This window comes from Python bivittatus, unplaced genomic scaffold (genome assembly GCF_059951505.1).
Source record: "Python bivittatus isolate LINGU-HERP-01145 unplaced genomic scaffold, Pbiv_v1 ctg000330_np1212, whole genome shotgun sequence".
Lineage (NCBI taxonomy): Eukaryota > Metazoa > Chordata > Lepidosauria > Squamata > Pythonidae > Python > Python bivittatus.
This window is the reverse complement of record NW_028277058.1, coordinates 48,951,695-48,964,983: the sequence shown is the minus strand read 5'-3', so window position 1 is coordinate 48,964,983 and position 13,289 is coordinate 48,951,695. Positions and strand designations below refer to the sequence as shown.

The 13,289-nt window shown below is 43.9% G+C and overlaps 1 protein-coding gene across 2 annotated transcripts in view; it reads right to left on the bottom strand.

Moving 5' to 3' along the window:
* B4GALNT3 (beta-1,4-N-acetyl-galactosaminyltransferase 3) overlaps positions 1-7,073 on the bottom strand; it is a 108,335-nt gene extending 101,262 nt beyond the window's left edge. For both annotated transcript variants that reach the window (XM_088141223.1, XM_088141224.1), the window contains exon 1: positions 6,484-7,073. In XM_088141223.1, the coding sequence (XP_087997349.1) occupies positions 6,484-6,631 (148 nt within the window). In that variant the 5' untranslated portion in view covers positions 6,632-7,073. The remainder of the gene's footprint in view (positions 1-6,483) is intronic.
* Between the last annotated feature and the right edge of the window lie 6,216 nt (positions 7,074-13,289).

Genomic DNA, 13,289 nt, shown 5'->3' with positions numbered 1-13,289 from the left:
GGAACAACTCTATTCCCAAGGGCCCTTTTGCCTTCTGCTGGGACCATCTCCTCTACAGAAAGAAAATTTTAAAAAGTAGAGCCAGGTTCTACCTGCGAAAGGTGGAAATTTTACTGAGCTAAAATAGCAAAATGTAGAAAAAAAGTATTTGCTTTTCACTGCTATACCTCAAAATAGATTTTTACTGGCAGCACGATAGTGCTTGCAGTCTCCAAGACTACCTTCACAAGCCACTAGCAAAACCTTAAACTAAACAGAGAGGTATATTTTTCTCAGCTTTTGGCAGCTGTCTTTTAAATTGCTATGTGAAAGAAAGAGAATCTATGTCTTCCCAGAGTCTGAAATTTTATTTATATTTATATTTATATTTTTATATAATCCCCTCTCACCCTATGGGTGGTATGTGTTTTCTTCAATCTCAGGTCCTCTACCAGAGGCCTGGGAGTTTGAGGATTCTGTGTGGTGTCTTTGCTGTTCCTAGCACTGCACTCTTCTGGACAGAGAGCTCTGATGTTGCTCCTGGAATCTGTTGGAGCCACTCTCCCAGCTTAGGGGTCACAGCCCTGAGTGCTCCCACCACCACTGGGAACACTTTGGCCTTTATTTTCAACATCCTCTCTAGTTCCTCCTTCAGACCCTGGTACTTCTCCAGCTTCTAATACTCCTTCTTCCTGATGTTGCTGTCACTTGGCACCGCTACATCTATCACTACCGCTGTCTTCTGGTCTTCGTCTACTACCATGATGTCTGGTTGATTGGCCAGTACCTGCCTGTCCGTCTGGATCTGCAAGTCCCACAGGATCTTAGCCCTGTTATTCTCCATGACCTTCTGTGGAATCTCCCATCTGGACTTGGGGGGGTCTAGCCCATACACTGTGCAGATGTTCCTATCCACAGTGCCAGCTACTTGGCTGTGTCGTTCAGTGTATGCTGTTCCTGCCTTCATTTTATACCCTGCCACGATGTGTTGGACTGTCTCTGAGGCCTCTTTGCACATTCTGCACCTTGGGTCCTGTCTAGTGTGGTGGACCCCTCCTTCTATGGAACTGGTGCTTAGTGCCTGTTCTTGTGCTGCTATGATCAGTGCCTCAGTGCTGTCTTAGTCCAGCCCTTTCCAACCACTGGTAGGATTTCCCAATGTCAGCCACCTCAGCTATCTGTCGATAGTACATTCCATGCAGGGTGTTGTCTTGCCAAGGCACTTCCTTTGTTTGAACTTCTTCCCATGTCTGCTGCTGCCTCAGGCATTGTTTCAGCAGCTCAGCTTTGGGTGCCATCTTAGTGATGTACTCCTGAATGCTCCGGGTTTTCTCCAGGACACTGGCTTTGACACTCACCAGACCCCGCCCACCCCCCTCTGGCTGGTGTACGACTGTCTAGGTGTTGGACCTGGGGTGGAAATCTCCATATATTGTGAGGAGCTTCCAGATCTTCATATCGGCAGTCTCCATGTCCTCCTTTGGTCATCTCACTATACCAGCAGAGTATCTGATGACTAGCAGGGCGTACATGTTGATGGTGTGGATCTTGTTCTTACCATTGGGCTGGCTCTTCAGGACCTGTCTTATGCTTTGGTGGTACTTGGATGCTGCTGTCCTCCTTGCCTCATCATGGTTCCCATGTGACTGTGGGATACCAAGGTATTTATAGCTGGTCTCTATGTCTGCTATGTAGCCCGCTGATAGTTCCACCCCATCAGTCTTAACCACCTTCCCTTTCATTGCTAACACCTGGCCACACTTCTCCAGTCTGAATGACATCCCAATGTCCTCACTGTAGATCCATGTCAGGTGGATCAGCATGGCAATGTCTTGTTCACTCTTAGCAAACAGCTTGATGTCATCCATGTAGAGGAGGTGGCTGATGGTAGTTCCACTCTTGAACTTGTACCCATATCCAGTTCCTGTAATTATCTGGCTGAGGGGGTTTAAGACTATGCAGAACAGCAGTAGGGATGGTGCATCACCTTGGTATATGTCGCACTCAATGGCCACTTGTGCAAGCTGTCTTGAGTTGACTTCCAGTGTTATCCTCCATAGTCCCATTGAGTTCTTGAGGAAAGTCCTTAGTGTCCTGTCGACTTTGTATAGCACCAGTCATTCACAGATCCATGTGTGTGGCATTGAGTCATAGGCTTTCATGTAGTCAATCCAGGCTGTGCTCAGATTGGTCTGTTTAGACCTTGAGTCTTGGGCGACTTCTCTATCTATGAGCAACTGGTGTTTTGAGCTTCTGGTGTTGTTCCCAATGCACTTCTGAGCTGTGCTCATGTACTGGTCCATATGGTCCTGTAGCTTGGCAGCTATGATGCCTGATAGGACTTTCCATGTTGTGGGGAGGCAGGTTATTGGATGGTAGTTGGTTACTGGTCCACACAAACAGACACACATACAGCAAACAAGGACTTCTAAGTTGCACAGACTTTATCATATTCAACCGCTTAGAATGATTAGATCATAATAATATTTGAGAAGACATAACCAGATTATATTTGAATCTATCTTAATTGTGTAGATTTTCTTTCATCCACATTGCTCTGTCCTCCTTATGTAATTGTACCAGAATTTGAAAAAGTAGTCCTATTCTATTCTATTTTCTTTCAGATAGAATGACGACAAATGTATCACTTTCATATACAACACACAAATGCAGAACTAGTAACAGAGATGCATTATAACAGTTACAATAAATTACTGTACTATTCATTTAGGTTTTATATTGGGAAAATATTATTTTATTACATTATAAGAAACATCTGATTGATTTTTCTCATGCTATATTTCACTGCCAAAACTTTGATATGAGAATAATAGACAATAAACAATACCCATATTTACAGAAACCATTTTAAGCAAGCAATATCTATAAATACGTTTTCTGTATTAAAGGGCATTTACACATCTCCCCCTCCCTGAATTTATTAATATTATGTTCCCATTTCAAGATTCAATTTACATGAACTTTCTATATTAATTTTAATAGCTGCAAAGAGCACATTTACTATGACAAAATATGAACTAAGTATAAACTTCATGTCTCAAAGAGTTATGCAATATATTTGTTAAATATTTATGTACCATAAGCCTGTATTATTTTATCAAAAGAGCATATTACAAAGGTCTTGTTTCCTATACTTAGGAAATACTTATTTACAAATACTATCTTTACTTGATCATTATGAGAAAATTCTTTGCTTTTTTAAAAAAATCTCCTGAAGGCATTTGTGTACTTGTTTCCAACCTAGTTGACCTCACTCTAAATCATGGTTTCCTGTTCTTGGTTGGAGGACAAGTAGTTACCGAAATAGAAATAGACCAGGATGCCATAGGGTCAAGGAATGCCCTGCCCTTCTTTTCCCTAAGCAGAGGGATCAAATTGTCCATTTTTAATCCCCTGTACTCTGGGGTTTTCCCTGAATGTCTGGGTCTGTATTCACAAATCACTAACATGGGCCGTTATCCAATCATGCAGATGACTAGATAAAATGATCTAACTGTTTACAGATAGCTTTTCTCTTTAGTCATCCTGACTAAGATGACAAAAATATGGTTTAAACTTGAATGTAATTATAAGCCATCATTTAGTAGAACATCCACCAATGCAAAGCCTTCCAAATACATTAGACTACAATTCCCATCACACACATGGGAAAATATTGTATTTTGACCAATAATAACTCTTCAGATAACAATTCCTATTACCTGTTGAACAGCAGATGGAAGGAAATGTTGAGCTTTGTGCCTTCCTTTCTGCTATAGATCCTCCTTTAAGTTTTTACCTCATCTAATGACCTGGGCATGATGACAACCACCTTTTAGAATTAACCATGATTCACTGAATAAATCACAATTGTCCAAGCTCACAGGCCATTAAGTCATAAACCATAAACTGTAATGGCTGGATTCCTACAACATGCTACTACAACACACTAAACCCAAACCAAATAAATGACTTGATGGCTTGGTACAATGGATGAACTCAGTCTCCATGGTTCACTGATCTCCATGGATAGAAAATATGGTTTAGTCTTTGTCTATTTCTAAAATCATAAAATCCTACCCTTGAACCCCGCTATCTTCAGTGGATGGCCAATTCACCTATAATGGGCTGCATTTGGACTAGTGTACTTTGAAGGAACCACAAATGCATTAAAGAGGTGACCCATCTCTCGGCTTTATGTATTATACAGGTAGTCCTTGCTTAATGACTGCCTGTTAGCAACCATTTAGTTACAATGGTTCTGAAAAGGAAACTTTACAACCAGTTCTTGCACTTACAACTATTGCAGCATCTCCACAGTCCCATGATCAAGATTTGGGCCCTTTGCAACTGGTGGGCATTTACAAACATTGCAGTGTCCCACAGTCATGTGATCACCATTTGTGTGGTTCACAACTGGCTTCTCACAAGCAGAGTCAATGGAAAAGCCGGCAGTAAAATTGCAAGTCAGCAGTAAAAAGTTACACAGCATACTGTTCACTTAAACATGTACAACACATTCAGTTTCAACTCAGACAGACTGAAAGAGCTGATGCAATTGTTTCCTTAAAAAGAAAAAGAAAAACAATGAAAACGAAAAAGTAGGAAAAGAATAAGTATTTTATTTATATTTATTTATTTATAATTAAATTAACATTAAAATAAGGAATGAAAAGCTACTCTAAGAACTGAGTTTGAAGAACAGAGTGGTTCAGAAGATGGAAGGGAGAGACACAATGATGCATATTGTCCCCATATTCGTTGAGCGTGTAGAGCAAATGCATTATAAGAATGGAAGGACTGGAAAAGGTGACAGCGGGAATCGGAACTGGTGGCTAAAACCCTAACAGTTGGAGATAGGCAGATGATACACTTTCCTCGTTGAAAATAAAGACAACTTAGAAGAGTCCATTATAAGATTAAAATGGAATGTGAAGAATTTGGGTTAATGTTAAATACTGAGAAGACAAAGGTAATATCAACCAGTATGCTTAGTGAATTCATAGTTGATGGCTTTTGGGAGCTCAAGAAATATGAACAGTGTACTAGAGAGGCAAAGAGGAGATTAATCATAGGAGAAAGGCAGTGACAAACTTAGATAAGATTATGAAGAATAAGGTTACTCCTATGACAAGGAAGATCAGAGTTCATAAAGCAATTATCTTTCCACTTTGCAAGTAGAACATTGAGAAGACAGAGTAAGAAGAAATACATCTTTGAATTACAGTTATGGACATGGCTAATAAGAATACCATACACCACAAGATTAACCAATCAATCAGTCCTGGAAAAAATAAAGACTGACTGCTCCCTTGAGGTGATGTTCAACAGGCGGAAACCTGCATACTATGGGCATGTGATATGAACAGATGACAGACAAGTAAAAGCTATTCTGCTTAGCTGAGGGAAGCAGAAGAATGGAAGACAATGGGTAAGATAGATGGACAGAATCAAAGAGATTACTGAAAAGTTCATGGAAGAGCTACAGAACTGTCACCAGAAACACATTAAGATGGTATTTGTTAGGGTTAAGCCCAACTTGATGGTAACTAACGGTACCCTGGGTATCCACTTGCTGAAAATAGGATTGAATAAACATTTAACTCCAGACAACAACTCCAGCCTTTAACATGGTCGACATTTTTGGTTCCCTTTTTCAGTTAACTGTGCATGCAGAATCTTTGAAGGAACAAGTATGCTAGGCACTTGTCCAGATTAATCCTCATATTTCTGCCTAATTTTAAATGAAATGATAATATAGGGGTCTAGTGCACCATATAATAGGCATTTCCACATTAGAAGCACCCTAAATATTGTGCATACTTACATTTACATTTGCCTATTAAGCCTTACTGTGGGCCTTTCCCCCACTGCTCGCATGAAGTAATAACCACCCATCCTTGGACTGACAAAAGTTATACTAGCAAGAAATTCACTGCCAGTTACCATCCTTGCCACTGTTCCCAGTTGCCCCAGAAAAGGGGTGGCTGACAGATCTAATCGACAGCATGCACCTCAAGGTCATCCTTTGGACTGTCATAATAAAGGGAAAAGTGTTATTAGTAATACAGGGAAGGATGACTTAAGGCTGTCTCATTGCTGGCCTGGGAAGTAGATGAAGGCAACCATATGGGAACATAGCAGAAAAAAAGATGTTGCCATGGCATATGTTGGCTGCGGTGAAGTGCTGGTGGGGCCTGTACAATTACCCCATCATTACAGACACAGACAACGCCGCCACCTGCCCCCAGTGCCAACCTGTGGAGTTCTGCAAGCCTGCAGTTAGATGGGCGGAGATCCGGGGCTTCCTGTGGCTCAGGACACATGCCCAAGTGCGCTCTGGGCTTAAGACTGTGGGATTTCTAAAGACAGGATTGAAAAGCGATTCCAGGCAAGATAAATGCTCTGCAGCTTTAAGCCAAGGTGACGCCTGTAAGGAACAGGCCGGCCCGGCCCTAGTTCGGCCGGGAAGGACCCCGCCGCCCGGCCCGCCGACTAACTCACTGCGGTTCAGAGGGTGTCCATCCCTGTCGGCCAGCACCACCAGCTCCAGGTAGGCTGCGCAGAGCCCCACGGCCAGCAGCCCAAAGAGCAGCAGGAGGCGAAACCTTCTCCTCAGCGTCTTGCCCAGATGGAACGGGAGGGTCCTCATCCCGCCTCAGTCGAAGCCGGAAGAAAAGGGCATGCTGCTGCTGCTGCTGCTGCTGTCGCCGTTGTAGCGTTTGCCCCCGTCGGTTCCTCAGCGGGGCTCCCCTGCTACGCCGCCTGGAAGGGTTCGCCAGCGCGGGTCGCTGCTCCGGGACTCCAACATCGAAGTTGCCCCGCGAGCGCCCCAGCTGGGGACCCGCCGTTGCTCCGCCGGCGGCACCTCCTGCCCTGCCTGCCTGCCTGCCTTCGCTGCCTGCCTGCCTGCCTCCGGAGCCTCTTCTCGCCCCTTCTGTTTCGGGCTCCCAAGCCCCGGCTGCCTTCCGGCCACCTTCTGCAGGTACCGTCCCGCTCACTTCGCTCCTCCGCCAGGCGACCTGCCCCGCTCCGGCTCCGGCTCTCCAGCGCCGAGCGTGCTCTTCTCTCCTCTCCTCTCCTCTCCTCTCCTCTCCTCGTCCACGCGCTTTCTTCTCTCCCGAAGCCCAGCCAGCCCGTTCCAGGGGCGGGATCTCCGAAGGCAGCCCTCCCGTTGCCTCCTCCTCCTCCGAGGACGACGACGACAGCGACTCTGCTTCCCTTCTTGCTCGCCTCGGGCACCTGTGCGCCCCCGCCCAGCCGCCCCGTCTCTCTGCAGCCTGCCCTGTGCTTACGGCTGCTCTGACGGGGGTGATCGGCAAGTCCACGAAAGAAACCAGAGGAGGACCCATGGACGAAGTACTGTCTGAGGGGCCCCCCTTCCTGAGGGAGAGAGGAAGCAAGAGTCACCCAAGGAATGGGTAGAACACAGAGTTTAAATCGTGTAGTCCAATCCTGGACTCGCTGCGGGAATCCAGATGAAAGCATCCCGATCAGATGGTTGTCCACCCTGTGCTTGGGTGCATCTCCTTAAAGAGCCCATTAACTCTCTTGGGATGGGTTCCACTCTCCAAGTGCTCTTATTGCTAGGAATACCTTCCTAACAATCCACCAAAATCTGATTTCCTCTAACTTAAAACTGTGTTCTGCTGACAGAGATGATGGAGAAAAGGTCTTGGCCTGCTTCTATCTGGCTTTCACCTGGGACCGGGCAATAAATTTATCCCTAGAAGCTCAAATCCACACTTTGGAGCTAGCAGCAAAGAATTAAGGGCAGAGATATCCACAAAGTGTAGTCAGAAAGGTCAAGGTGGTGATTGCCAGGGTGGGATCAAAAGTCCACCTAAGGGCACATAAAAACCAGGTGGGGTTTTAATCACACCACTGCAACCACCATCTTGACTTTTTTGACTGTACCCTGTGGACACCTGTGGTCAAGGACAAAGCTCAGATAGATGTTGCATTTATTCCAGACACAAGAAGCCCCAATAATGAAGTTCAGCTCTGCAGAATCAAGTCCTCTGTTTATAAGGGCTTCAGGGTTTATTTCTTGAATCTCTTTCTCCCCCCACTTACTTAGTAATGGATTTTTTGTCACTTCTTCTCAGCCTTAGAAGTGGAGGGTGCCTACCCTGTATTTTGATGACCACCACGTCTGATCTCAGGCTCTTGGCTTCCACCTTTGCCAGCTTTAGTCCTTGCAAAATCTGTGTGACATCCTTTCTAGTACTTGCAAAGAGTCCTCTTTTCTAAGAGTGAAATGTTCCCAATTCCTCTGAGCATAGAATATAAAGTCCCCTGATGATCCCACATGCTCTTCTTGGAACCTGTTTGTCTGAACTGGACACAATACCTATAGTTATTCAACCCCAAAATAAAATGCAACTATTTATTTATTTATTTATTTATTTATTAAATTTATCCCTGCCCATCTCCCCCTAATGGGGCACTCTGGGCGGCTCACAACTCATTAAAACAATAAATAAATATACAATTACATAAAACCTAAAACCTGTACAAAACAATTACCAACAAAGAAAGAGTCCAGGAGGCCGATGGTTCAGAGCAGCAAACGCCAGGCCTCTAAGGGGCTAGCCATCCCCACACTTGATGTCTTCCCTCCCCACTCCAGGCCAGATGGCAGAGCCAGGTCTTCAAATCCCTCCAGAAGGCCAGGAGTGAGGGGGCCAATCTCACCTCTGGGGGCAAGATATTCCAAAGGGCGGGGCTACAGCAGAGAAGACCCGCCTTCTGGACCCCGCTAGTCGGAGGTCTTTTACCAAGGGGGTCCAGAGCATGCCCTCTCTGTGATCGAGTGGGATGGGTTGAGGTCATGGGGAAGAGGCGGTCCCTCAGGTAACCTGGTCCCATACCATGTAGGGCTTTAAAGGTGATAACCAACACATTGAATTGGACTTGGAAGCAAACTGGTATTCAATGCAGTTTGCTGAGCAACGGTGTTATATGGGTCCTCATTGGGGCTCCAAAAATAGCCTATGCGGCTGCATTCTGGACCAGCTGCAGCTTCCGGATACTCTTCAAGGGTAGCCCCATGTAGAGCGCATTGCAGTAGTCTATCTGGGAGATAACAAGGGCATGAGTGACCGTTCAAAGGGCATCCTGATCTAGGAAAGGGCGTAACTGATGCACAACCCGAAATTGTGCAAAGGCCCTCCTGGCCACGGCTGCCACCTGCTCTTCAAGCAGGAGCTGTGAGTCCAGGAGGACCCCCAGATTATGCACTGGGTCTGTCTGGGCCAGTGCTACCCCATCCAGCACCAAAGATGACAAAGTCCCAAATACAGAGGAGCCATTAATCTGCAGCCACTTACCAGGGTTCAGCTGAAGCCTGTTGCTCCCCATCCAGACCCTTACAGCCTCCAGGCACTGCGAAAGGGCGGTCACGGCATCACTTACCTCACCTGGGATGTATAACTGAGTATCATCAGCATACTGATGATACTTCATCCCATGATGGCGGATGATCTCACCCAGCGGTTTCATGTAGATGTTGAAAAGGAGTGGAGAGAGAACCAAGCCCTGTGGCACCCCACAAAGGAGGGGACGAGGATGGCACCTCTCACTCCCTATCACCACTGATTGGGCTCAGCCCTGAAGAAAGGAGGTGAACCAGCACAAGACCGTGCCGCCCACCCCCAATTCCCTGAGTCGTCCCAACAGGATACCATGGTTGACTATTACTAACCATAACTGGGACAGTGTACTTCCACTGATGCAGCCTGAAATCCCAGCGGTTGCTTTTCGTGGCCATATGACACTGCTAAATCATTTACTTTGAACCAACCACTATTCCAAGACCTTTTTCACAAGTGCTGCTACCGAGCCACACATTGCTATATCCCTCTGTATTTCATCTGCGTTTCCTAGGTGAAGAAATCTGCATCTGTCTCTGTTAAATTGCATTCTATTATTTTCAGCCCATTTTTCTAACTCATCAAAATGTTTTGAATTTTATTTGTCTCTTAAGTATATCGGCTGTCCCATCCAATTTTCTGTCATGGAAATTTGTTAACTCTTCCTTTTATGGCCTCTTCCTTTCATCCAAATAATCTGGCTCCCTATTTAGATTCTCACAAGGTCCTCAGTATACCGTAGCATTGCACTGAGGGCTATAGGAAATTAAACTAGGAAGTGTTGAATGTTGCTGCATAAAAGTTGCTGATCCTTTAGATCCTGCTGATCCTATGATCCTGCTGATCCTTTATGATCCTGCTGATCCAACAAAATATTGCAGAATCTTTGAATTAAACATGTAGCAGATATTACTGCAGGATCAAAGAGCTGTTTGGAATGGAGCCCTGTATCTGTCATCAAAGGGACATCTTCCTTTTAAAATAATAGTGATTGACTTTCTCCTTATAAATTGCATTTTCCTCCTGTTTATATTCCATCATCTGCAGCCCCATAGTGAAACTAGCATAGAGACCAGAGCTTTGCATTAAGCAAGCAATCCACTATGTGCTTTACATTTGTTACACTGGAGTAAAGAAATCAGCCATCAACAGACACATAGAGATAAACCACATTTACACACCATTCAAAAGAGACAATAAAAAAGCTAAGGAGGAAACAAAAAGACCAGAACACATCCTCTCCAGCAGCCAACACTCAGATAAGCAGGGATTAACACCAGGCAAAAAAATCAAGCAGAAAACAATACCCTAATCAAGGAACTACCAAGGAGAAAACTACACCCCCACCAAAGTGACAGGGCAAGTTACTGAATATAAACAGGAAGCAAACCCCACACTCATTCGCACTGATGATGTTATCTGGTTGAGTAAAGAAAGGTCTGCAAATAGAAGAAAATATATGTAGCTCAGGGTTGAACTGTGGAGTCCTTGGGGTTCTCTGAGCTTGGTTGTTTTCTTGCAAATGTTTTGTTACCTGGCTAGGTAACATCTTCAATGCTAGAATGGAGTGGGGTTTGCTCTCTGTTTATATACAGTAGCTTGCCCTGCCAGTGTTGGTGGGGGTGTAGGTCCCTTGATCCAAGGATCTTTGATTAGGATATTGTTTACTGCTTATTGTTTGTCTGGTGTTAATCTTGGTGTTAATCTCTGCTTATCTGGGTGATGATTGCTGGCAAGGAGATGTTCTGGTCTTTTTGTTTCCTTTTTATTGTCTCTTTTGAATAGTGTGTAGATGTTTATCTCTAAGTGCCTCTTGATGGCTGACTTATTTGAATACCAAGCTTCCAGGAATTCCCTTGCATTTTTGGATTTCGCTTGGTCTGTGATGAAACCCCACTCCATTCTAGCACTGAAGATGTTACATAGCTGGATAATGAAGCATTTGCAAGAAAACAACCAAGCTCAGAGAACCCCAAGGACTTCAAAGGTCTGCAAGCAAACCACCAAGCTCAGATAGCACCAAGGACTCCACAGCTCAACTCTAAGATACATATATTCTCTTTTATTGGAAAGAAATGTCTCTCAGTTAAATGTGCCTATCTGGCTTTCAATAGGTTTGCAAGGTTTTTCCAAGGCAATGCCCTGCTTTGGTCCTAGGGCATTGCCTGTTCTAATTCAGAACCCTTTTACCAAGAAAAATGCAGAGACATCATTGCATCTTGCACCTATCTAATGCTAGGCTTTTAGGAAAGTGGTTTTATTCTCTTCTTGACTTGCAAACCTTGCCTTACAGAGGTGATGGACATCCTCCTGTGACTCTGTATGCCAAAAGAAAATCTTCAGAAAAGCGAACTTGTGGACTTCTGGCAATGCTGTACATCTGAGTTGCGACAGAGCTAGTCCAAGAGCGAGAGAGAGATGGTGTCTGCCATTCGTGACTTTCACTCATGGCTTATTTTCCTTGTTTTGAGATGGGGGAATGGTTGTTCCTAAGGGTTATACTTACTTACTTTTTTTCATGTATTCATTTATAATATTTCTGCAAGCTCTGGTGATTCCTTCTGATTGCTCAGGGGCTCAGTTTTGAAAACAAAGCTGTCATCATTCTAGAACTTGGGAACAACATTCAAAGGAGTTATTTTATCCAACAACTTTCTGTTGCATAGGATTTTAAATTGCACTGGACTTTGTCCTCTGTCATTGTAATGGATATGGGCAGAAAGGAAATGAATTCACATGAAAAAAGATTAAGGAAGTGAATGAGAGAGCAGGTAATATCCTAGCTAGAAAGAAGCTTCATCTCATTGACCTCTCTGCACAAAGAGAAGAGAGCAGTAGAATATACTATAAAACAACTCAAAACTCAAGGTAGTTTCAGAAGCTAAATTTTGACCCAGGGAAGTTACAGCATAGCTAGGATTACCAGATATCTGAACAGGCAAAGGAGGACATGGACAATTGGAAAGGAGGACACATGAGGGGAAAAAGAGAACACACTGTTTAACTTTATTGGCATCCACAACAAAAGTTACAACAAAAAAATGCAAAAAAGTGTACTTAGGCCTACATGTATACGAAATTACTTTTTCCAGCATCAGAAAGACTGGTTTTTCAATTGCAATATTTTTCCAACAAATCTTTGTTTTCAGGAACATATGTTAATGAGAATATAGAATCGACAATGATGCATTTTCCAAATGTCACCATAGAAACATACAACAAGTCATGGGATCTCCAGACTACAGTGACCATTGATTTGAAGCCAGTTGCTGAAATCAAGAAATAAACAACATGAACCTAGGCTGTCAATTCTGACAATGGACAAGGGAAAGAAGCAGACAATTTACAAGGTCATAAGACATGAACGTTTGAATGACTACTGCTATGAAAACAGTCCAAAATGAAACAAAACAAAGCACAAGAGACTCAAAAAGCCAGACAATATTTGATTTTATGCCTGCCAGACAGAGGACATGTGGACAAAAAGGAAGGTGTGTCCTCCTTTTGCATGATGTCTATTAACCATAAGCATAGCTATCATAACATGGCTGCAAAAATCCAGATGACAACTAGATGACAGTAAAGAGACAGAGAAAACTATAGTCTTTATTCCAGTCCCCCCCCCCAAAGTTGGAAGTACAAATCCCAGAATTCCAAGCCAAGCTGAGGGAGGCTGCTATATACAGTGTGATAGGTGAGGATTCAGTCCAGTAATTGTACCCTTGTCCAGCTTATTCTCTCTTACCAAGTGTAAACATTTATGGAAGTTATTTTTTATCCCAGGGCAGCTGGTCCCACTGGTTCTTAAACAATATTTTAAGTCAACCTGGTTAAAAAATAAACTATTGGCAAGCTTCATTCATTCCCTAGGATTCTGGTTGGAAGATCTGTTGGGCTTTGAGAACATCAGAAGTAGCTTTAAACGCTGCATTTGGG